This window comes from Tamandua tetradactyla, chromosome 3, assembly GCF_023851605.1.
Source record: "Tamandua tetradactyla isolate mTamTet1 chromosome 3, mTamTet1.pri, whole genome shotgun sequence".
NCBI classification, from domain to species: Eukaryota; Metazoa; Chordata; class Mammalia; order Pilosa; family Myrmecophagidae; genus Tamandua; species Tamandua tetradactyla.
In genome coordinates this window covers 146,267,483-146,292,960 of record NC_135329.1, presented here as the reverse complement: position 1 = coordinate 146,292,960, position 25,478 = coordinate 146,267,483, and the positions used below count along the sequence as shown (strand labels likewise).

At 37.5% G+C, this 25,478-nt stretch overlaps 1 protein-coding gene across 3 annotated transcripts in view; it reads left to right on the top strand.

Moving 5' to 3' along the window:
• The window catches only part of OLA1 (Obg like ATPase 1), a 264,781-nt gene that overhangs the window by 28,290 nt on the left and 211,013 nt on the right, over positions 1-25,478 (top strand). For all 3 annotated transcript variants that reach the window (XM_077154180.1, XM_077154178.1, XM_077154179.1), the window contains exons 3-4: positions 2,247-2,390; positions 24,063-24,190. In XM_077154180.1, coding sequence (XP_077010295.1) covers positions 2,247-2,390; positions 24,063-24,190 — 272 coding nt within the window. The remainder of the gene's footprint in view (positions 1-2,246; positions 2,391-24,062; positions 24,191-25,478) is intronic.

The window sequence follows — 25,478 nt, the reverse complement described above, 5'->3', positions numbered from 1 at the left end:
GTATCACAATTCCCATTTGACTCTTAGCTATTTCCTCAGTTCTTCCAGTTAAGAAAGAGATTATAAATAGTAAATCATGTTTTAAATCTCCTCGAGTGCTACAACTCTATTTCTAGAGTAAGGAAGATCATTATAGAGAAATCTCTTCTTTCTGTATTAGTGATGGAATTGAAGAGTAGTGCAAAACAAACCTTTAAATATCCCATTTTGTTTTGGAGTTTGTTCTGTGATTTTTAGCATTGTAATTATAATTTTTTTTCACTTTTTATTATTTTATTAAAGAAATTTACAGAAAAATCATACAGAAAGTACAGAGTTTCCATATACTATCCTCTACACGCAGTTTTCCCTGTTTAATTATATTTTAAAAAGTGTGGCTGGTGTTAATATCAGTTGGCGTTATCTGAGTACATATCACCTGATGAGAATCAGATAGTTAGAAAATTAGTGACTAGTTTATTCATTGTTATTAGATTATTTTTCTGGATTTAAGTCATGCCTTGCAAAAGTTCGCATTTTGAGCAATTCTAAACTTAATAGCACTCCTTATTAGAAGGGATTCTGATGGGTCCCTGGTCCAGATAAGTTCTGAAACCTAGCCCAGCCTCTCCAGAACATCAGATAGTTCCATCTCCTTACCCCATATTAGTGACAGACCCTTCCATTGTCAAATATTTAAAATTGCCATAGCCCAAACAACCTTAAAGAGAGGGATGGAAAGATCAAAGGTGATGGTGGAGTTATATAAAGAAGATAGGATTTAGCAAATGAGTATGAATGCTGATTCATTAAATTGATACCTCTTTTAGTCTCCAGTATTTTAGAGCAGCTGTAAGTAAAAACCTAAAATTGTGAAATTGTAACCCATGTCAAACTTTGAAATATGTTCTACAGCTAATTGTGATGCTGTGCATTGAAATTTATAGCTGTTTTGCATATATTTTATTTTTCACAAAAAAAAGAAGGAAAAAAAAGTCGATTGTGATGCTAAAAAAAAATTTAAGCCCTCTAGCCTCCTATATTCTGGAACATCTAGAAGAAAAAACATGAGAGGATCATATGGTAGCTCTTGACAAACTCTGGGGTCTGTCCTGTAACTATTTGTTGAAGAGTGCTATGAAAACTATTGCTTTTTTATTTCTTTGCTTTGTATATATGTTATGCTATACAATAAAAAATGTTAAAAATAAAAAAAAAGAAAAGAAATGGGGGGAAAAAAAAAGAGAGTCTGAGCTCCCAGTCTCAGGCTCATAGCCCATTTCATATGAAACAGTGTCTGTTCCCATAATTCAGAATGCTTGGGAAGTAATTGATCTAAAGAGAAAACACACCTTCCTACATTTATAAGACAATTATGTTAGATATAGGTGAAGTGATACTGATACCATCAGGTACATTATGAATAAATTAGACTTTGTGGGATGAAATGAGGTTCTAGCTATCATTTATAATAAAGATTCTTTAGGGAAAAAAGGCTTTTCTAGTTCCAAATAAACTGAGATAACCTAATAATATAATGTATTAGTTAGGGTTCTCTAGAGAAACCGAAACAACAGGGAACACTTGCAAATATAAATTTATAAAAGTGTCTCACGTGACCGCAGGAATGCAGAGTCCAAAATCCGCTGGGCAGGCTGTGACCTGACGATTCCGATGGAGGGTCTGGAGGAACTCCACAGGAGAGGCTTGCCAGCCGAAGCAGGAAGAGAGCTTGCCTCTTCTGAATCCTCCTTAAAAGGCTTCCTGTGATTAGATTAAGCATCACTCATTGCAGAAGGCACTCCCCTTTGATTACAAATGGAATCAGCTGTGGATGCAGCTGATGTGATCATGATCTAATTCTATGAAATGTCTTCATTTCAACAGACAGGCCGGCACTTGCCCAACCAGACAAACTGGTAGCACAACTTGGCCAAGTTGATACATGAACCTGACCATGACATATAATTATAACCCTGAGGTGCATTGTAAATTTCATTCATTTCTCGTAGTAAAAATATATTCTTCCTTCCCTTTTTTACCCCCAGATTGCTTTTTTTTTTTCGTTTTCTGTCTTTTGGGGTGCATAGGCCAGGAATCAAACCTGGGTATCCCGCATGGCAGGTGAGCATTCTGCCACTGAACCACCATGCACCCCCAGGTTGGTTTTATATTCTGCCTGGATATAATTTGAGCATTGTAGTTGGAGTGAGATAATTTTTTCTCAGTGTTTATCAAACAACTGAAGTTGTTTTTATTCCTTTTAGGAAATCCACCTTCTTCAATGTATTAACTAATAGCCAGGCTTCAGCAGAAAACTTCCCATTCTGCACTATCGATCCTAATGAGAGCAGAGTATCTGTGCCAGATGAAAGGTTTGACTTTCTTTGCCAGTACCACAAACCAGCAAGGTAAGAAAATATTTATTCCACTGATTGTTTAGTGGCCCTATATAAACTGAGTAAATAAATGTAATATGTTTAAAATAATGTAAAATGGTTTTCCTTTCAAAAATAAGGTGGTGGGCAGGCACCAATGGCTCAATAGCAGAATTCTGGCCTGCCATGCCAGAGACCCGGGTTCAATTCCCGGAGCCTGCCTGTGCCAAAAAAAAGGAAAAAAGGAAAAAAAATATGGTGACATTATTGTGATCATAAAAGTAGTATAGGTACTATGGTCCATGTAGAACATGGATAAAAGTGAGCAAGGTTACATTTGGCTGTTAACATTGCAGTTATTTTTTGTGGGTAGTGTGAAATGGAGGGAGTGATTACTACATGATCCCATTTAGGTTAAATTATGTATGTATGCATAAGAAAAGGTATGAAATGAAGATGACAAACCACTTGATGATTATATCTAAGTGGAAGTTTTAGATGATTTTTACTTTATTTCTCTTTGAATTTTTTTACAGCAGCAAGTATTATATTTTTAATTAGAAAAATAAGTAAAACTCTGTTATTAGGGGAAAAAATAAGATAATACAGGGTCATTATAGGAAGTTCAGATAATAGGGAAATGTATATACTGAGAAGTGGAAATCTACTATAATTCCTCTATTGAATTAAGTTTGATTTTAGTTTTTCACTATTTTGAATGTGCTGATAAATCCCACATTTCTCTCTCCAGCCCTGAACTCTGCTGAACACTGCACTCCTATGTAATTTCTTTCTTGACGTTAACACTTAAATGTCCGAGTACATTTGACATGTCCAAAATGGATCTTGTGATTTTGTAGTCCTATGCTTATTTGTTCTTTCTTCAGTAAATAGCACTATTTCCCCAGTTGTAGAGTCAGAGCCCAATATTAATCTTTGATTCCTCCCTTTTCCCCACCAATACATCCAGTCTATCAGCAATTCTCATGAGTTCTAATGTGAAACATAGCAAATCCATTTCCTTCTCTTCCACTTTCATCTGTTAGGCTTAGCACTCATTGATTTTTTTTTAAATTTTTTATTAATTAATGGAAAAAAAGAAATTAACCCAACATTTAGAAATCATACCATTCTACATATTCAATCAGTAATTCTTATCATCATCACATAGATGCATGATCATCGTTTCTTAGTACATTTGCATCGGTTTAGAAGAACTAGCAACACAACAGAAAAAGATATAGAATGTTAAAATAGAGAAAAGAAATAAAAGTAATAATAATAGTAAAAAAACAAAACAAAACAAAAACCTATAGCTCAGATGCAGCTTCATTCAGTGTTTTAACATGATTACTTTACAATTAGGTATTATTGTGCTGTCCATTTTTGAGTTTTTGTATCTAGTCCTGTTGCACAGTCTGTATCCCTTCAGCGCCAATTACCCATTATCGTACCCTGTTTCTAACTCCTGCTGGACTCTGTTACCAATGACATATTCCAAGTTTATTCTCGAATGTCGGTTCACATCAGTGGGACCATACAGTATTTGTCCTTTAGTTTTTGGCTAGTCTCACTCAGCATAATGTTCTCTAGGTCCATCCATGTTATTACATGCTTCATAAGTTTATCTTGTCTTAAAGCTGCATAATATTCCATTGTATGTATATACCACAGTTTGTTTAGCCATTCTTCTGTTGATGGACATTTTGGCTGTTTCCATCTCTTTGCAATTGTAAATAACGCTGCTATAAACATTGGTGTGCAAATGTCCGTTTGTGTCTTTGCCCTTAAGTCCTTTGAGTAGATACCTAGCAATGGTATTGCTGGGTCGTATGGCAATTCTATATTCAGCTTTTTGAGGAACGGCCAAAGTGCCTTCCACAGTGGTTGCACCATTTGACATTCCCACCGACAGTAGATAAGTGTGCCTCTTTCTCCGCATCCTTTCCAGCACTTGTCATTTTCTGTTTTGTTGATAATGGCCATTCTGGTGGGTACGAGATGATATCTCATTGTGGTTTTGATTTGCATTTCTCTAATGGCCAGGGACATTGAGCATCTCTTCATGTGCCTCTTGGCCATCCGTATTTCCTCTTCTGGTAGGTGTCTGTTCAAGTCTTTTTCCCATTTTGTAATTGGGTTGGCTGTCTTTTTGTTGTTGAGTTGAACAATCTCTTTATAAATCTGGATACTAGACCTTTATCTGATATGTCATTTCCAAATGTTGTCTCCCATTGTGTAGGCTTTCTACTTTCTTCTTTTTTTAACTTTTTCTATTAATTAAAAAAATTAACAAACAAAACATTTAGGTTTCATTCCATTCTACATATACAATCAGTAATTCTTAGTATCATCACATAGTTGCATATTCATCATTTCTTAGTACATTTGCATCAATTTAGAAAAAGAAATAAAAAGACAACAGAAAAAGAAATAAAATGATAATAGAGAAAAAAAAGACTATACATACCATACCCTATTATTTATTTTTATTCCATAGGTTCTACTCTTCTGTTGATATAGTAGCTAAAGGGAGCATCAGACATAATAAGGTTTTCACATTCACAGAGTCTCATTGTGAAAGCTATATCATTGTTCAATCATCATCATGAAACATGGCTCCTGGAATTCAGCACTACGTTTTCAGGCAATTCCCTCCAGCCTCTCCACTACATCTTGAACAACAAGGTGATATCTACTTAATGCGTAAGAATAACCTCCAGGATAACCTCTCGACTCTGGAATCTCTCAGCCATTGACACTGTCTCATTTTACTCTTCCTGCTTTTGGTCGAGAAGTTTCTCTCAATCCCTTGATGTTAATTCTTAGCTCATTCTAGGGTTTTTCTCAGTCCCTTGATGCTGAGTCTCAGCTCATTCCAGGATCTCTGTCCCATGTTGCCAGGAAGGTCCACACCCCTGGGAGTCATGTCCCACGCAGAGAGTCCCCCCTCAGTTTTTTTTTTGAAATTAACCCAACATTTAGAAATCATACCATTCTACATATGCAATCAGTAATTCTTAACATCATCACATAGATGCATGATCATCGTTTCTTAGTACATTTGCATCGGTTTAGAAGAACTAGCAACACAACAGAAAAAGATATAGAATGTTAATAAAGAGAAAAAAAATAAAAGTAATAACAACAGTAAAAAAAAAAGACAAACAAATAATCAGACAGACAAAAACAAAAAAAACAAAAAAACAAAAACAAACAAACAAACAAAAACAAAAACCTATAGCTCAGATGCAGCTTCATTCAGTGTTTTAACACGATTACTTTACAATTAGGTATTATTGTGCTGTCCATTTTTGAGTTTTTGTATCTAGTCCTGTTGCACAGTCTGTATCCCTTCAGCTCCAATTACCCATTATCTTACCTTGTTTCTAACTCCTGCTGGACTCTGTTACCAATGACATATTCCAAGTTTATTCTTTTTTTTTTTGAGAGAGGGAGGAAGGGAAGGAAAGACAGAGAGAAGGAAGGAAGGATAGAAGGAAGGAAAAGAAACATCTTTAAACATTTTCTTGTTTTATTGTATTTTGTTTGTTTGTTTGTTTTTTACATGGGCTGGGGCCGGGAATCGAACCGAGGTCCTCCGGCATGGCAGGCAAGCACTTTGCCCGCAGAGCCACCGCGGCCCGCCCCTCCAAGTTTATTCTTGAATGTCGGTTCACATCAGTGAGACCATACATTATTTGTCCTTTAGTTTTTGGCTAGACTCACTCAGCATAATGTTCTCTAGGTCCATCTATGTTATTACATGCTTCATAAGTTTATCCTGTCTTAAAACTGCATAATATTCCATCGTATGTATATACCACAATTTGTTTAGCCACTCGTCTGTTGATGGACATTTTGGCTGTTTCCATCTCTTTGCAATTGTAAATAACACTGCTATAAACATTGGTGTGAAAATGTCCGTTTGTGTCTTTGCCCTTAAGTCCTTTGAGTAGATTCCCAGCAATGGTATTGCTGGGTCGTATGGCAATTCTATATTCAGCTTTTTGAGGAACCGCCAAAGTGCCTTCCACAGTGGTTGCACCATTTGACATTCCCACCAACAGTGGATAAGTGTGCCTCTTTCTCCGCATCCTCTCCAATACTTGTCATTTTCTGTTTTGTTGATAATGGCCATTCTGGTTGGTGTGAGATGATATCTCATTGTGGTTTTGATTTGCATTTCTCTAATGGCCAGGGGCAGTGAGCATCTCTTCATGTGTCTTTTGGCCATTTGTATTTCCTCCTCTGAGAGGGGTCTGTTCAAGTCTTTTTCCCATTTTGTAATTGGGTTGGCTGTCTTTTTGTTGTTGAGTTGAACAATCTCGTTATAAATTCTGGATACTAGACCTTTATCTGATATGTCGTGTCCAAATATTGATTCCCATTGTGTAGGCTGTCTTTCTACTTTCTTGATGAAGTTCTTTGATGTACAAAAGTGTTTAATTTTGAGTAGTTCCCATTTATTTATTTCCTACTTCAGTGCTCTTGCTTTAGGTGTAAGGTCCATAAAACCGCCTCCAATTGTAAGATTCATAAGATATCTCCCTACATTTTCCTCTAACTGTTCTATGGTCTTAGACCTAATGTTTAGATCTTTGATCCATTTTGAGTTAACTTTTGTATAAGGTGTGAGATACGGGTCTCCTTTCATTCTTTTACATATGGATATCCAGTTCTCTAGGCACCATTTATTGAAGAGACTGTTCTGTCCCAGGTGAGTTGGCTTGACTGCCTTATGAAAGATCAAATGTCCATAGATGAGAGGGTCTATATCTGAGCACTCTATTCGATTCCATTGGTCGATATATCTATCTTTATGCCAATACCATGCTGTTTTGACCACTGTGGCTTCATAATATGCCTTAAAGTCCGGCATCGCGAGACCTCCAGCTTCGTTTTTTTTCCTCAAGATGTTTTGAGCAATTCGGGGCAACCTGCCCTTCCAGATAAATTTGCTTATTGGTTTTTCTAATTCTGAAAAATAAGTTGTTGGGATTTTGATTGGTATTGCATTGAATCTGTAGATCAATTTAGGTAGGATTGACATCTTACTATATTTAGTCTTCCAATCCATGAACACGGTATGCCCTTCCATCTATTTAGGTCTTCTGTGATTTCTTTTAGCAGTTTTTTGTAGTTTTCTTTATATAGGTTTTTTATCTCTTTAGTTAAATTTATTCCTAGGTATTTTATTCTTTTAGTTGCGATTGTAAATGGGATTCGTTTCCTGATTTCCCCCTCAGCTTGTTCATTACTAGTGTATAGAAATGCTACAGATTTTTGAATGTTGATCTTGTAACCTGCTACTTTGCTGTACTCATTTATTAGCTCTAGTAGTTTTGTTGTGGTTTTTTCCGGGTTTTCGACGTATAGTATCATATCGTCTGCAAACAGTGGTAGTTTTACTTCTTCCTTTCCAATTTTGATGCCTTGTATTTCTTTTTCTTGTCTAATTGCTCTGGCTAGAACCTCCAACACAATGTTGAATAATAGTGGTGTTAGTGGACATCCTCGTCTTGTTCCTGATCTTAGGGGGAAAGTTTTCAATTTTTCCCCATTGAGGATGATATTAGCTGTGGGTTTTTCATATATTCCCTCTATCATTTTATGAAAGTTCCCTTGTATTCCTATCTTTTGAAATGTTTTCAACAGGATAGGATGTCGAATCTTGTCAGATGCCTTCTCTGTATCAATTGAGATGATCATGTGATTTTTCTGCTTTGATTTGTTGATATGGTGTATTACATTAATTGATTTTCTTATGTTGAACCATCCTTGCATACCTGGGATGAATCCTACTTGGTCATGATGTATAATTCTTTTAATGTGTTGTTGGATACGATTTGGTAGAATTTTATTGAGGATTTTTGCATCTATATTCATTAGAGAGATTGGTCTGTAGTTTTCTTTTTTTGTAATATCTTTGCCTGGTTTTGGTATGAGGGTGATGTTGGCTTCATAGAATGATTTAGGTAGTTTTCCCTCCACTTCGATTATTTTGAAGAGTTTGAGGAGAGTTGGTACTAATTCTTTCTGGAATGTTTGATAGAATTCACATGTGAAGCCGTCTGATCCTGGACTTTTCTTTTAGGAAGCTTTTGAATGACTAATTCAATTTCTTTACTTGTGATTGGTTTGTTGAGGTCATCTATTTCTTCTTGAGTCAAAGTTGGTTGTTCATGTCTTTCCAGGAACCCGTCCATTTCATCTCAATTGTTGTATTTATTAGCGTCAGGTTGTTCATAGTATCCTGTTATTACCTCCTTTATTTCTGTGAGGTCAGTAGTTATGTCTCCTCTTCTATTTCTGATCTTATTTATTTGCATCCTCTCTCTTCTTCTTTTTGTCAGTCTTGCTAAGGGCCCATCAATCTTATTGATTTTCTCATAGAACCAACTTCTGGTCTTATTGATTTTCTCTATTGTTTTCATGTTTTCAATTTCATTTATTTCTGCTCTAATCTTAGTTATTTCTTTCCTTTTGCTTGCTTTGGGATTAGTTTGCTGTTCTTCTCCAGTTCTTCCAAGTAGACAGTAATTCCTGCATTTTTGCCTTTTCTTCTTTTCTGATATAGGCATTTAGGGCAATAAATTTCCCTCTTAGGACTGCCTTTGCTGCGTCCCATGAGTTTTGATATGTTGTGTTTTCATTTTCATTCACCTCGAGGTATTTACTAATTTCTCTTGCAATTTCTTCTTTGACCCACTTGTTTAAGAGTGTGTTGTTGAGCCTCCACGTATTTGTGAATTTTCTGGCACTCCGCCTATTATTGATTTCCAACTTCATTCCTTTATGATCCGAGAAAGTGTTGTGTATGATTTCAATCTTTTTAAATTTGTTAAGACTTGCTTTGTGACCCAGCATATGGTCTATCTTTGAGAATGATCCATGAGCACTTGAGAAAAAGGTGTATCCTGCTGTTGTGGGATATAATGTCCTATAAATGTCTGTTAGTCTAGCTCATTTATAGTAATATTCAGATTCTCTATTTCTTTATTGATCCTCTGTCTAGATGTTCTGTCCATTGATGAGAGTGGTGAATTGAAGTCTCCAACTATTATGGTATATGTGTCTATTTCCCTTTTCAGTGTTTGCAGTGTATTCCTCACGTATTTTGGGGCATTCTTGTTCGGTGCGTCAATATTTATGATTGTTATGTCTTCTTGTTTAATTGTTCGTTTTATTAGTATATAGTGTCCTTCTTTGTCTCTTTTAACTCTTTTACATTGGAAGTCTAATTTGTTGGATGTAGACTCCTGCTCTTTTCTGGTTGTTATTTGCATGAAACATCTTTTCCCCACCTTTCACTTTCAACCTATGTTTATCGTTGGGTCTAAGATGTGTTTCCTGTAGACAGCATATAGAAGGATCCTGCTTTTTAATCCATTCTGCCTGTCTATGTCTTTTGATTGAGGAATTCAGTCCATAAACATTTAGTGTTATTACTGTTTGGATAATATTTTCCTCTACCATTTTGCCTTTTGTATTATATGTATCATGTCTGACTTTCCTTCTTTCTACACTCTTCTCCATGCCTCTCTCTTCTGTCTTTTCGTATCTGACTCTAGTGCTCCCTTTAGTATTTCTTGCAGAGCTGGTCTCTTGGTCACAAATTCTCTCAGTGACTTTTTGTCTGAGAATGTTTTAATTTCTTCCTCATTTTTGAAGGACAATTTTGCTGGATATAGGAGTCTTGGTTGGCAGTTTTTCTCTTTTAGTAATTTAAATATATCATCCCACTGTCTTCTAGCTTCCATGGTTTCTGCTGAGAAATCTACACATAGTCTTATTGGGTTTCCCTTGTATGTGACGGATTGTTTTTCTCTTGCTGCTTTCAAGATCCTCTCTTTCTCTTTGACCTCTGACATTCTAACTAGTAAGTGTCTTGGAGAACGCCTATTTGGGTCTAATCTCTTTGGGGTGCGCTGCACTTCTTGGATGTGTAATTTTAGGTCTTTCATAAGAGTTGGGAAATTTTCAGTGATAATTTCTTCCATTAGTTTTTCTCCTCCTTTTCCCTTCTCTTCTCCTTCTGGGACAGCCACAACACATATATTTGTGCGGTTCATATTGTCCTTGAGTTCCCTGATACCCTGTTTAAATTTTTCCGTTCTTTTCCCGATAGTTTCTGTTTCTTTTTGGAATTCAGATGTTCCATCCTCCAAATCACTAATTCTATCTTCTGTCTCTTTAAATCTATCATTGTAGGTATCCATTGTTTTTTCCATCTTTTCTACTTTATCCTTCACTTCCATAAGCTCTGTGATTTGTTTTTTCAGTTTTTCTATTTCTTCTTTTTGTTCAGCCCATGTCTTCTTCATGTCCTCCCTCAATTTATCGATTTCGTTTTTGAAGAGGTTTTCCATTTCTGTTCGTATATTCAGCATTAGTTGTTTCAGCTCCTGTATCTCATTTGAACTATTGGTTTGTTCCTTTGACTGGGCCATATTTTCAATTTTCTGAGCGTGATCCGTTATCTTCTGCTGGCTTCTGGACATTTAGTCCGATTTCCCTGGGTGTTGGACCCAACAGGTTGAAAGATTTTTCTGTGAAATCTCTGGGTTCTGTTTTTCTTATCCTGCCCAGTAGGTGACGCTCGTGGCACACGTTTGTCTGCGGGCTCCACCAGTAAAAGGTGCTGTGGGTCCTTTAACTTTGGAAAACTCTCGCCGTGGGGGAGGTTCGCCAGCCGCAGCCGCTTGGAAGAGTGCCAGCCGGCCCGGGGGTCCGAACCAGGGAGGGTCGCCGGCTGCCGCAGCCCGGGAGAGCACCCGATCGAATTTCCTAGTCGGCCCGGGGCACTAAGCGTGGCGGGAGGGCACCAGCCGCCGCAGCCCGGGAGAGTGCACCGTTCCCAGCCAGACCGGGGAGTCACGTGTTTGGAATGGACCCCCCCGGTCACTGTTCTCCGCTGTCTGGGGATTTCCGACCCAACTCTCCCAGTTGGTCCGGTGGGCCTCGCGTGGTAGGGGCACCAGCCGCCGCGGCCCGAGGGGACCGCCTGCGCAATTCTACCAGCTGGCCTGGAAAGGAGGAGGGGAGGGACTCCGGCCGCTTGACATCCCGCCTGGGAAAGCCCGTGCCCCTCGGCGATCTCACCAAAGCTGGTTCTCCCAGACCGTCAGCCGTTCCAGGGTGGGGTACGCCGTCTCTTTGATCTCCGTCGTGCCTCCGGGAGCTGCTCTGTATCGCCTCCACTCCCCCAGTAGCTATTCTGGAGGAGAAAAGGTGAGGGTGGCAAGGCTTTCGAGGGCGGTGGCGGAGGAGCCGGTGAAGGCGGAAGAGGGCACGGTGGTGATTGGAGAGCCGCCGGAGCAACTCATTGATTTTTTAATTTAACTTTTTATTTTGAAATTTCAACTTACAGACCAACTACAAAAATAATACAGACCCCATATAGAGAACTTTGGCATACCCTTACACACCCCTGCCCCCAGCCTCGTTCCTGGATCCACCAATTTTAACTTTTTGCCACATCGTTCTATTTATCTATCCATCCATGCATCCATTTTCTGAATACTTGAGTATAGATTTAAAATATCATGCTCATTGACCACTCAATATTGCCATGTACATTTCCTCAGGGCAAGAATATTCACTTATGTAACTACCTTAAATACAGTTATCAAGTGTAAGAAATTTAGCACGGATATAAATCTTACAGTTTGTATTCCAATTTTGTTTTCATATGTGCCAATAATGTCCCTTGGAATTTATTTTTCCCTTACTAGGTATCCCAGCCAGCATCATGTATTGCATTTAATTGTCATTGTCTCTTCAGTTGCTCTTTATTTTTTCTACTTTTTCTTTTAATTGTGTGAACGTATATGATAAACCTTCCCATTTCACCCACTCCCAAGCATACTTTTTAGTGGGATTAATCACATTCACAATGTTGTAGTATCCTCACCACCATCCATTATTTTAATTTTCCCTTTGACCTAAACAGAAATCCTATTTCCCATTGCCCTTGCCCCCAACTCCTGTTAACCTTTACTCTACTTTCTGTCTCCATGAGCTTGCATATTGCCTGATATTTTGTTTGTGGTTACTATGGGGCTTAAATTTAACATCCTAAATCTACAATAATCTTGTTTGCTTTGATACCAACTTAACTTCAGTAGTATGTATATAAACTATGTTCCTAATTCCCTCTGTCCCCTTACCTTTATGTAGTTATTGTCATAGATTACATGTTTATACCTTTTATAAATCTCAAGCCATTGATTTATTATTACATTTTATGTATTTGCCTTTTTGATTCTGTAGGAAGTTAAAAGTAGAGTTACAAATAAAAAAATACAATAGAGCTGCAATTTATGTTTACCTGTGCCATTATCTTTACTGGAGATCTTCATTTCCTATGTAGCTTCAGTCAGTTGTCTAGTGTCCTTTCTTTTCAATCCATAGAACTCCTCCTCTGGCATTTCTTATAGGGCCAGTCTAGTGATGAAGTTCCTCAGCTTTTGTTTGTGTATTTTAATCTCTCATTTAAAAAACTTTTGAATGTTTTATTAGAGGTGTAGGTTTACAGAAAAACCATGCTGAAAATACAGAATTGTACTACTAACTATGGCCCAAAATTTATATTCGTTTTCACTGTGTAAATAGTCTTTTGTTTTGTTTTTTAAATTTTTATTCTAGTAACATATGTAAAGCTAAAATTTCCCCTTTTAGCCACGTTGAACTATATAATTCAGTGCTGTTAATTACATTCACAATGTTGTGTTGCCATCACCATCTTCCATCACCAAAACTTTTTCATCACCACTACAAAATAGGAATTCTGTACCAATTAAACATTAACTCCACATTACCCAGCCCCTGGTAACCTGTATTGTACTTTCTGAATTAACTTATTCTAATTCTTTCTTTTTTTTTTAATTTTAATTATTTCATATCAATGAGTTCGAATAATACTTGTCCTTTCATGTTTAGCTTATTTTACTCATCATGCTGTCTTTAGTATACATCCATTTTGTTCTATGTATCTAAACTTCATTCCTTTTTACAGCTGAATAATATTGCATTGTGTATTTAGTACATTTCATTTATCCATTATCTGTTCTGTTGCCTCCATCAATGCTGTTATGAACATTGGTGTGCAAATATCTGATTGAGTCCATGCTTTCAGTTCTTGGGTTGCCTCCATCAATTCTGCTGTGAACATTGGTGTACAAATATCTGTTTGAGTCCATGCTTTCAGTTCTTTTGGGTATACACCAAGAAGTGGGATTGCTGAGTCATATGGTAATTCTGTATGTCATTTTCTGAAGAATTGCCAAACTGTCTTCTCCAGCAGCCATACCATTTTACATTCCCACCAACTATGTATGAGTATTCCTATTTCTTTGTATCTTCTCTAACACTAATGTTCCATTTTTTTATAGTAACCATTTAGTTGGTGTGAAATATGGTATTTCATTGTGGTTTTGATTTACATTTCCCTAATGGCTAATGATGTTGGACATATATCTTTTAATGTACTTTTTTGGTCAGTATATATCTTGCTTGGTGAGCACCCTCATTTTTTAAGGACTCCTTGCCAGATATAGAATTCTTGCTTTTGGCACTTTAAATATGTCATTCTATTTCCTCCCTGCCTCCAAGCTTTCATATTAGAAATCGGGACTCAGTTTTATTGAGGCTCTTTTGTGTGTGACATATTGCTTCTTTCTTGTGGCTTTCAAAATTTTCTTTATCTTTGGCATTCAACAGTTTAATTATAATATGGTGTGGTGTGGGATCCTTTGGGTTTATCCTGTTTGAGTTCTTGTGCATCTTAGATTTGTGTATTCATGTCTTTCATGACAATTTGGTAAATTTTCAGTCATTATTTCTTTGAGTGTTCTCTCTGCCTCTTATTCTCTTTTTTCTTGTGGGTCTTTCACAATGTGGACGTTGGTATGCTTGATAGTATCCCATAGGTTCCTTAGGCTCTGTTCACTTTTCTTCATTCTTTCCTTTTTCTGTTCCGCAAACTGGATTGTTTCAACTGTCTTACTTTCAAGAAGATGCTTTCTTCTACCTACTCCAATTTAAAAGAAAAATCATTCCATATTGTACTCAGTTCTTCAGTTTCTATTCATTGAATACCAGGACACTCTCCTATATAACCCCAGTAAACCATCAAAATGAAGATATAATGTTAATCCAATATTACCATCTGATTCATAGACTTTATTTAGATTTCTCCAGTTATCTCAATAATGTGCTTTAGATCCAGGATCCAAGTCAAGACATGTTTTTATTTAGTTATTTCATCTTTTTGGTCATCTTCAATCTTAAACAGTTCCTTTTCCTTTCATGACTGTAACTTTTAATAAATATAGGCCAGATATTTTGTAGAATGTCCCTTAATTTGGGTTTATATGATATTTCCTCATGATTTATACATTTTTGGCATAATACTGAAGTGAGTATGCTCTTCGTAGTGTATTATATCAGAAGGCATATGTCATTATTTGTCCCATTACCAGTGAAAATAACTTAAAATACTTGGTTAATAAGATATTTGCTGAATTTCTCCACTACAATTTAAGAAGCATGTTGTGCTTATTGATTAAAATTAATCTATGCATATTTTGTGGGATGTTACTTTGAGACTGTGTAAATATCTTTTTTTCTCATGAAATTTTCATCCATCAGACTTAGCATTCTTACTTTTATTTTTTTACTATGATGATTTTCAAACAGTGATTTTCTAATTCCATCATTATTTGTAGATGTATTGATTGGCATTCTATCCTAGGGTAGAGTTTCTGCTTTTGCTTTTCCATCAATAATTTACTTTTTCATTTATATGTTTTTTCAGACTTTCCATTTCTTCTTTTTTTTCATTCCTTGCCTTCTTTATGTCCTCCCTCAATTTATTGATTTGGTTTTTGAAGAGGTTTTCCATTTCTGTTCGTATATTCAGAATTAGTTGTCTCAGCTCCTGTATCTCATTTGAACTATTGGTTTTTTCCTTTGATTGGGCCATATCTTCAGTTTTCCTGGTGTGATTTGTTATTTTTTGTTGGTGTCTGGACATTTAATTACCTTAATTAGTTTATTCTGGAGATTGCTTTCACTTATCTTACCTAGGGTTTTCTTGCTAGATGAGTTTGTTGTCTATCTTGTTCATTGACCTTCAGTTCAGCTTTTTCTGGGCCTCTAGCTTAAGTTTTGTTTAACAGAGGGTAAATTTTCAGTTCTTATTTTCTTGTTTCTCGTCCTGCTTATAAGGTGCCTTTTCCCTCCCTACCCTTAGGAGGATCTACATAGGCATTACAGACTCCAGTCGTGTTTTCCCGGACTAAGCTGGCCTCCTTTCAGGGGGAAGCAATCACCTGTGTCAGTTTTCCCTGAGTGTGAGACCCAGCAGGTTGAAAGACTTTCCTGTGAAGTCTCTGGGCTCTGTTTTTCTTATCCTGCCCAGTATGTGGTGCTTGTCTGTCTGTGGGTCCCACCAGCAAAAGATGTTGTGGCTCCTTTAACTTTGGAAGGCTTTCCCTGCTGGGAGTGTGGTGGAGACAGAGGAAAGGTTGTAGGCTGGTTTTAATGGCTTCAAATTGCCAAGCCCTGGGATCTGAATTCCTTGAGAGAGGGACTCCACCTGAGTTGCGCCTCACCCCTCCCAGGGGAAGGTCCAGGTGGCAGACAGCCCCGAAAGCAGCCTGCTTCTGCGTTTGGGGCAGTTGCAGCCTGTGCAATCCCGGTGCTGAGTCCATAGGCAACCAAGCCTCTGCAGATACAGCCGCAGAAGGCTCCGTTTCGTCCCCTTTCCTCTCTTTCAGTCAGCCCAACAGGCGACCTCCGCCCCGATCAGTTTCGCCTGAGCTGGGGGCCCACCCCTAATAGTCAGAATTTGTCCATCAATGCCACCACCGGTGTTTTTTGGACTCAGTCCCTGCTACTGTTGGAGACTCTTTCCTTTCCCTCCGGGAAGCCGCCTGTGGGGGAGGGGCGTCGGTCGCCGCCCACTGCGGCTTGGGGAACTCGCCGCTCAGAGACTCGCAGCCGGTCCGGAGACCCGCAGCTGGTCCGGGAAGCTGTCTGTTGGGGAGAGGCGCCGGCCACCGCGGCTTGGGGAACTCGCCGCTCCGAGACTCGCAGCCGGTCCAGAGACTCGCAGCAGGTCCGGGAAGCCGCCTGTGGGGGAGGGGCGTCGGCCGCCGCGGCTTGGGGAACTCACCACTCTGAGACTTGCAGCTGGTCCGGAGACTCGCAACTGGTCCGGGAAGCCTCCTGTGGGGGAGGGGCGCTGGTCGCTGGCTGCCGCGGCTTGGGGAACTCACCACTCTGAGACTTGCAGCTGGTCCGGAGACTCGCAACTGGTCCGGGAAGCCTCCTGTGGGGGAGGGGTGCTGGTCGCTGGCTGCCGCGGCTTGGTGAACTTGCTTTTCCGAGACTCACAGCCGGTCCGGGAAGCCGCCTGTGAGGGAGGGGTGCTGGTCACCGGCCGCCGCGGCTTGGGTAAGCTCGCGCTGCTCGGGAAACTCACTGCTGTGGAGACTCGCAGCCTGTCCAGCTGGTCCAGACTGGGGTATGCTGTGTGTCCGGTTTCTGCCATGGCTCCGGGAGTTGTTCTGTACTGTTTCTAGTCACTTAGTAGTTGCTCTGGAGGATCAACTAAAACGCGTGCACCTTACCAAGCCACCATCTTGGCCCCACTCCTTCATTTATATGTTTATATCAGTAAGGACTCATGGTTTTATTCAAAGAAATGCAATTTGTTAATAGTGTCATTTATTTTCAAGGTGTCCTGTGTTCTTTTGATGTTTCCCAATCATTCTTTGAACATTTGCTTTCTGGTATAACAATATGTGCCTTACTCTTGTATTCTCCCTGCCTCGGTCTTGGAGTTAGCCATTTCTATAAGAAGTCCTAATTCCTTTTACTGGAGAATGTTATTTAAAAGGAGTCTGAATGCTGTCATATTCCTTGGTCCTTTGACGTTGCTGTTCCTATGCTCTTTCAGTGGACAGAACTAGGACATATATGAATAGATGGTTATTTATTTATACATATACAGATATTATATTAAAGACCATGAATTCACCACGAATTCCAGTCTGATATTATAGGGTTCATTCTAGCTTTCTCCTTTTTCCCTATTTGTTCCTCTCTCCTGCAATACAACAATACCTAGTGCTTGTTATCCTCAGTGTATTTACTTATTTGCTCTATTCCTCTATATTTAGCCAGTCTCCTGATTCCACTGGCCTACCCCTGATTTGGCCACCCTCCTGGATTGGGTCCCTGAATCTGCTAGGTGTTTTTTCCTGCCCCACTGCTTTCTTTGTAAAGTCCCCAGCTGCTTTAAGCTGCATTCTCTCTCTTCTTTGATGCCCTCCTTGTGTGGGCTCTGGCCACTGCCAGATTGTGTGGTTTCAGAGACATAGAAATAATGACAAAAATATTAAAGCTGTTGGACTTCAAATTTGTTGAAATTTTAGACATCAAGTGAATTAGCTTCTAAAAATTTGCCCTGCTTATCTTTTACTAGACGCATTGATTGAATGCCCTCATGTAAGTAAGAAAATTGAATGAGAACCCATGTTCATTCTTTCCATTATTTAATTTTGGCCATTTTGTGGTTAAAAAAATAAAGAATTGACAGTAGTTCATAGTGTTCTTGCTACCCCCAACTCTACTGTTATATTGCAAATTCTCATCTTTTTATGTAAGAAGAACTCAAATGTAGCTTCTGTATTTCTGTTGAAAACTATCATGAATATTTTCAGAATTATGTTTATAATACTAAGTTTGCGTAAATACTAAAATAATCTTATTTTAGCTTCAGGAAAATTCATAAGGTCTAAAAATATTATTTTACTGAAGTGGTTATAAAAATCATTGGGTGGTATAGAGGAAAAATACACCTACTTTAAACTATGAACTATTTTAATAGTCTCTCATCAGTTGTAACAAAGGTACCACACTAATGCAAAATGTCAACAATAGGAGGGTATATGGAAATGCTGTATTTTTTTATATGACTCTTCTGTAAACCTACAACTTCTTTAATTAAAGTTATAATAGATCATTGTGACAGTGTATAAAAAATATCCTTGAATTAGGGACTAAGTTTTTAGTTTTTGAGATATTAATACTTTAAACCTTTATCCTGGCCTTAAATCAAGAGTCAGAATTAAGAAATTCATTTCCATTCAAAAATAGAAGCTAAGGGCTAGAGAATATCCTGTGTAGTTTACTCACAAAAGGGATCCTGAAACCCAGAAAAGTGAATTGTTTTGCCCAGGGTCACACGGATAGTGTGAACCAGGATTGACACCCAAGGCTCTCCTTTTGAATTCAGTGCCTGTCCACCCACATCCATGCTACTGTGATTTAATATGTATCATGTTTATTTATCATATAGGATGAGTTTGGTTGCAAGTAACACATTGACTGAAAATGTTGATTTATTGATACAGTAACTGATAGGATGGTGTTTAGTTTTAATAGCTCAGTGTGTCGTCAAGAATCCGATTTCTTTCTGTTCTCCACTTTGTTTTCCTTCTAGTTTCAAAGTAAGATTACCCTCTTTTGTGGCCAGAGGATGTATGCCAAATCTTGGAATTATATACAGTTTCATGTACGCTCAGAGTAAAAAAGAGGGGGTTACTTCCAGAAGCTCTCCAGAAAATTGGTGATCTTCTGTTCAAGAATCACGTCTTCCATCAACACTCAAAAATCTGTAGTGCTTCTATACACTAATAATGAACAATCTGAGGGGGAAATCAAGAAAAAAATTGCAACCAAAAGAATATTCCTAAATATTTATTTAAGAATAAATTTAACTAAAGAAACAAAGACTTATACAAAGAAAACTACAAGAAATTGTTAAAAGAAATTACAGAAGATCTAAATAAATGGATGGGCATACCATGTTCATGGATTGGAAAACTAAATATAGTTAAGATGTCAATTCTACCTAAATTGATTTACAGATTCAATGCAATACCAATTAAAATCCCCAAAACTTACTTTTCAGAAATAGAAAAAACAATAACCAAATTTATCTGGAAGGGCAGGATGCCCCAAATAGCTAAAAATATCCTGAGAAAGAAAAATAAAGGTGGAGGTCTCACATTACCTGTCTTTAAGGTATATTACGAAGCTACAATGGTCAAAACAGCATGGTACTTGAATAAAAATAGATATACTGAGCAAGGAATCAAGTAGAGTATTCAGATACAGACTCTCTCATCTATGGACAATTGATCTTTAATAAGGCAGTCAAGCCAACTCACCTGGGACAGAGCAGTCTCATCAATAAATGGTGCTTGGAGAACTGGATATCCACATGCAAAAGAATGAAAGAGGATCCATATCTCACGCCCTATACAAAAATTAACTCAAAATGGATCAAAGATCTAAACATTAGATCTAACACCATAAAACTGTTAGAAGAAAATGTAGGGAAATATTTTATAAATCTTATAATAGGAGGTAGTTTCCTTATAATAAATCTCAAAATCACAATGAGATATCATCTCACACCCACCAGAATGGCAATTATCAATAAAACAGAAAATGACAAGTGCTGGAGAGGATGTGGAGAAAAAGGCACACTTATCCACTGTTGGTGGGAATGGCAAATGGTACAACCGCTGTGAAAGGCAGTTTGGTGGTTTCTCAGGAAGCTAAGTATAGAATTGCCATATGATCCAGCAATACCATTGCTAGGTATCTACTCAGAGGACATGAGGGCAAGGACACAAATGGACATTTGCACACCAGTGTTTATAGTAGCATTATTTACAGTTGCCAAGAGATGGAAACAGCCCAAATGCCCATCAGCAGACAAGCGGCTAAAAAAGCTTTGGTATATACATACAGTGGAATATTATGTAGCTGTAAGACAGGGTAAAGTTATGAAGTATGTAACAGCATGGATGGACCTTAAGGACATTATGCTGAGTGAGATTAACCAGAAACAAAAGGACAAATACTTTATGTCCTCACTGATAAGAACTGACTTTAGTGAATGAACTTGGAGAATATCAGTTGGTAACAGAGACTATAAGGATAGAGAAATAGGGTAGATATTGGGTAATTGGACCTGAAGGGATACAAATTGTGCAACAGGACTGATTGTAAAAATTCAGAAATGGATAGCACAATACTACCTAATTGTAACACAATAATGCTAGAACACTGAATGAAACTGAATGTAAGAATGATAGAAGGAGGAGGCCTGGGGGCACAAATGAAACCAGAAGGAAAGATAGACAATAAAGACTGAGATGATATAATCTAGGAGTTCCTAGAGTACATAATGGTAGTGACTAAATGTACAAATTAAAAAATGTTTTTGCATGAAGCAGAACAAAAGATTGTCAATACTGCAGTGTGTTGAAAATAGATGGTAATTAATATTTTAAAAGTTTAACATATGTGTGAGACTAAAGCAAAACATGTTTATTTGGTACAAAGTTTATATTTTGACTAGTGCATTTCCTAATATAACTTATGTAGACAGCTTAATTGAACACCAAAAGTACATGGAACCTTGAGTAGGCCATGAGATTTTGTAGTTTTGTCCAGATTGATTGATTTCCCAGTGAATTCCAGAGTGATTTGAACAATGAATAAAAAAAATATTTGCCGGGTGGGCCATGGTGGCTCAGCAGGCAAGAATGCTTGCCTGCCATGCCAGAGGACCCGGGTTCGATTCCCGGTGCCTGCCCATGTTAAAAAAAAAAAAAAAAAAAGTTTGCCAAGTCCTCTTGGGGAAATGGCGAGAAAGGGGGAAAATTCAACTTCCCCAAGTGGAGAATTCTTGATATTCTCACAAGCAGTGGGGACAACCAAAGCAATAGGGTGAACCCCTCAATCTTGGGATTTCTTCATATGAAACTTTTTTTACCTTGCAAAGGATAGGCTAAGCCTACTTTAACTTAGGTCTAAGAGTCACCGCCAGAGAACCTCTTTTGTTGCTCAGTTGTGGCCTCTCTCTCTGTCTCTCAGCCAACATGAGAAGCAAACTCACTGACCTCCCCCTCTCTACGTGGGATGTGACTCCCAGGGGTGTGGACCTTCCTGGCAACATGGGACAGAAATCCTAGAATGAGCTGGGACTCAGCATCAAGGGATTGAGAAAACCTTCTTGTCCAAAAGGGGGAAGAGTGAATGAGACAAAATAAAGTGTCAATGGCTGAGAGATTCCAAACAAAGTAGAGAGGTTATCCTGGAGGTTATTCTTACGCATTATATAGATATCACCTTTTTAGTTCAGGTGTAATGGAGAGGCTGGAGGGAACTGCCTGAAAATGTAGAGCTGTATTCCAGTAGCCATGTTTTTTGAAGATTGTATAATTATATAGCTTTGTCAGTGTGACTGTGTGATTGTAAAAGCCTTGTGTCTGATGCTCCTTTTATCTACCTTATTGACAGATGAGTAAAATATATGGATTAAAAATAAGTAAATAATAGGGGGAACAAATGTTAAAAGAAATTTAGTAGATTGAAATGGTAGTGATCAATGAAAGGGAGGCGTAACGGGTATGGTATGATTGAATTTTTTTCTGTTTTTCTTTTTCTGAATTGATGCAAATGTTCTAAGAAATGATCATGACAATGAATATACAACTGTGTGATAACATAGTGAGTTACTGATTATATATCACAAATTTAATGATCATATGGTAAGAATGTTTGTGTTTGTATGTTGTTATGTTTACTAAAAAAAAAAAAAAAAAAAAAAGAATCACCTCTTCCACACACTACCCCCTCTTCTAACCAAACCTCTCCTCCAGTCTTTCTAATAAACCGGGCAATTTGAAGGCCTGAGATTCATCATTTGTGCCTAGGACATGAGAGTTAACTGTTTAGTATAGATTTGAACTCCATTCCTCATTTCTTATTAGGAGTAGATCCAGCCTTATCCCAAGGGGCAGTTAATACTGGAGAGGCAAAAATATTTAGCAAAAAACTGCACCATGTATTTTATGTATTTTTTTTCCCACTGGGAAAAATTCACGACAATTATAAAGTAATTTCTATCTAAATAAAAGTGTTTAATAAAACAATTATTTTCATGCATATAATAGAGAAATCTTCTGTGGAACATTTAAATTGTATTTCATCAGGAATAAAACCGACGTTTGAAAATGAATACTGTTCCGAAAATTGACAAAGAATGTAAGATTATATCATATTCCTTTATCATATGACACTGAAAGTGCCTTTATTTGCTCATATACTCAAATCTCCATTTCTGTTAAAACCCAGTTTTTTCTAACTTGTTTTCTAATTGTATTTAAGCATGTCTTTACTTTGAGCAAAGCAAAGTTTATTTTGTATGTGTTTCTAATTCTGTTAGTTATTAACAACTAGTTTATCACTTTCCTTACAAGTAGTTCACATCATTCTGTACAGTTTTTGGCTCTAAAATCTATCTGATGCTATTCTAGTTTGCAAGCTGCCAAACGTGATACCAGAACTGGAATGGCTTTTAAATAGAGGAATTTAATAAGTTACAAGTTACTAAGCCTATAAAAATGTCCAAACTAAGTCATCTATGGAAAGATACCTTAATTCAAGGAAGGTTGATGGATCAGGAACACCTCTGTCAGCTGTGTAGTCATGTGGCTTGCTTGTGCTGGGCCCTTGCTCCTGGACTCTGTTGCTTTCAGCCTCTGTTCCTGTGGGGGTTCCTCACTTTGTTTCTCTGGGATTGGCTTTCATCCTTGGCTTTCCTTGGCTCTCTCCAGGTTCTGGCTTGCTTAATATCTCCTGGCAATGTCAGGTAGGCTCCAAGCATCTCTAAACATCTATGTCTCTGTTCTCCAAGTATCAGCATCTGTGTCAGCTCTCCTCTGAAGTTTCTGTTGGCTCTGTCATTTCTGACTCTCTCCAAAATGTTTCCTCTTCTAAAGGATTCCAGTAAATTAATCAAGACCCACCCCACCTAGAATAGGGTCAGACCCACCCCATCTAATCAAAGGGTCACACCCACAATTGGGTGTGTTACATCTTCATGGAGACAATCCAATCCAAAGCCTTCAACCTATGGTATTGAATTACGATAGAAAGAAAGGGCGGCCCCCACAAGATTGGATCAGGATTAAAGCATGGCTTTTCTGGGGTACATAATAGATTCAAACTGGCATAGATGGTTAAATGCAAACCCAGACAAGTCTGTGTTTGAATTCCAGTTTGTCGCTATTAATTGACTTATCTTGTGTGTAATAGATTTCTTAACTCCTTTGTCTCAATTTCCTCCTTTGTAAAATGGGTTGAATAAATAGCCTACCTTGTAGAGTTGTTTTAAAGATTGAAATGATATGAAACATGCAAAGTAGTTGATCTCATGTCTGGCACAAAATGTGTTCAGTCTTTTATTATGGTTACCTTGTCTTGCATCAATAAACTCTTAAAACCTTTTTCTACTTGTTTTATGTGTGAATGCATGTGCCAACAGAACTTTATACTTTTACTTTACAGTAAAATTAATGATGAATGTTTAATCTTTAGGGGCCAATAAAAACATTATTCTCCTTTATAATTTTTTCACTTTTCTTGGCAAGAAAATCCTAATGTATTAAAAGTTTTTTCTTAATTTTTTTGCTGTCATTTCTCAAATCATTATTGAATGCCTTCTAAACATTGTTCTATAAGGAAAGAATATATATAAAATATTTGAGAAATATATTAATAATGGGTTCTTAATATTATTTTATAATAAAACCATCTTTTGTTTTTCAGCAAAATTCCTGCCTTTCTAAATGTAGTGGATATTGCTGGCCTTGTGAAAGGAGCTCACAATGGGCAGGGGCTAGGAAATGCTTTTTTATCTCATATTAGTGCCTGTGATGGAATCTTTCATCTAACACGTAAGTAGATATTGCTTATTTAACTGATTAATTTCATTCAGATCGATATTTTCTTTCCATTATTGCTCAAATAAAATTACAAGTGCCTGATTAATAGAGGGTTTGCTTTGTTTGCAAGAATGGTGGGTTTGTGCTTTTTTATTTAGTATCGTCTCCATATGTGAGACTTACTCCATAGCAGGTTTATACTGTACTGATATTTCTGATCGAATTTTATTTTCTGTTCTTAATTAGATCCATTTTAGAAGTGTTTCTTTGTGGAAGTAATTTTATTCATTGCAAAGACATTTAAAAATGTGCTTAAGTTGTAGAACATTTCTACCTTCTTGTTTATACCATATATTGAGAAGGCAGAATTTATAGAGGGGGAATTTCTGTTATTCTGGAGGAGAGAAAAGTCTATGACTTGTTTATTAAAGATAAGGATTAAGGAGAAAGTATAGATCAGCTGTTCCTTATAGAGAAAGGTCTGTAAAGCAAAGAGAGCTGAAAACATTAATACTCTGACAAAATATTAGGGTTTAGATCAAGACTCAGGTTACTGTACTTCCTGGTAATAGTATAATGAGTAAGCTTAAGGAAACAGAGGTGGGGGGTATCCGAGTTCTGGTTTAGTGCTTTTGTTTGTTAGTGGTTCTCAGTAAATAACAATTGAGTGTTTAGAAAATTTTATAGCAATTTAAGTGATTTTTTTTGTCATTTGAGGCTAATAGTAATAATAAAAAGTGCTAGAATTTTTATAATTATAGTAAATTAATTTTTGTTGTATTTTCAAAGTCCACCACAGATTATTTGAGCAGCACCAGTCTAGAAAGTTTTACCCTGGGTGAAATTCTGGAAGAATTTGTGGTATGGGCAAAGAATAAGATCATCAGGAGAGAAAGCTTGGTCATGTAGAGAAGTGTTACCTAAAGTTCATTCATTGGTGACTGTGTCTATGTTTTCCTGATAGTTTGCGTCTCCTCTGGTTCTGGAGTGAGGGTGTAAAAGAGAGAGTAGAGTCAAATGTGGCTCCTAGGTTCCTGGTCTGCTTCAGCTGAATAATGAATCATGATTTTATTCACATAGATACAAAATACAGAAGTTGTAGCAAGTCTTGGGAAAGAGATGATGAGGTCAGTTTAGGTCATTTTAAAAAAATTTGTATGCCTAGGGACCTCCAGGTAGGGATGTCTACCAGGAAATAGGATTGATAGGGCAAGTATGACAAAAGAATGGTGGCAAAGGAACTGAATGTTTGTATTTACAAGTGATTGAACTGATGGGTGAACTAGAGCTTAGCAAAGAA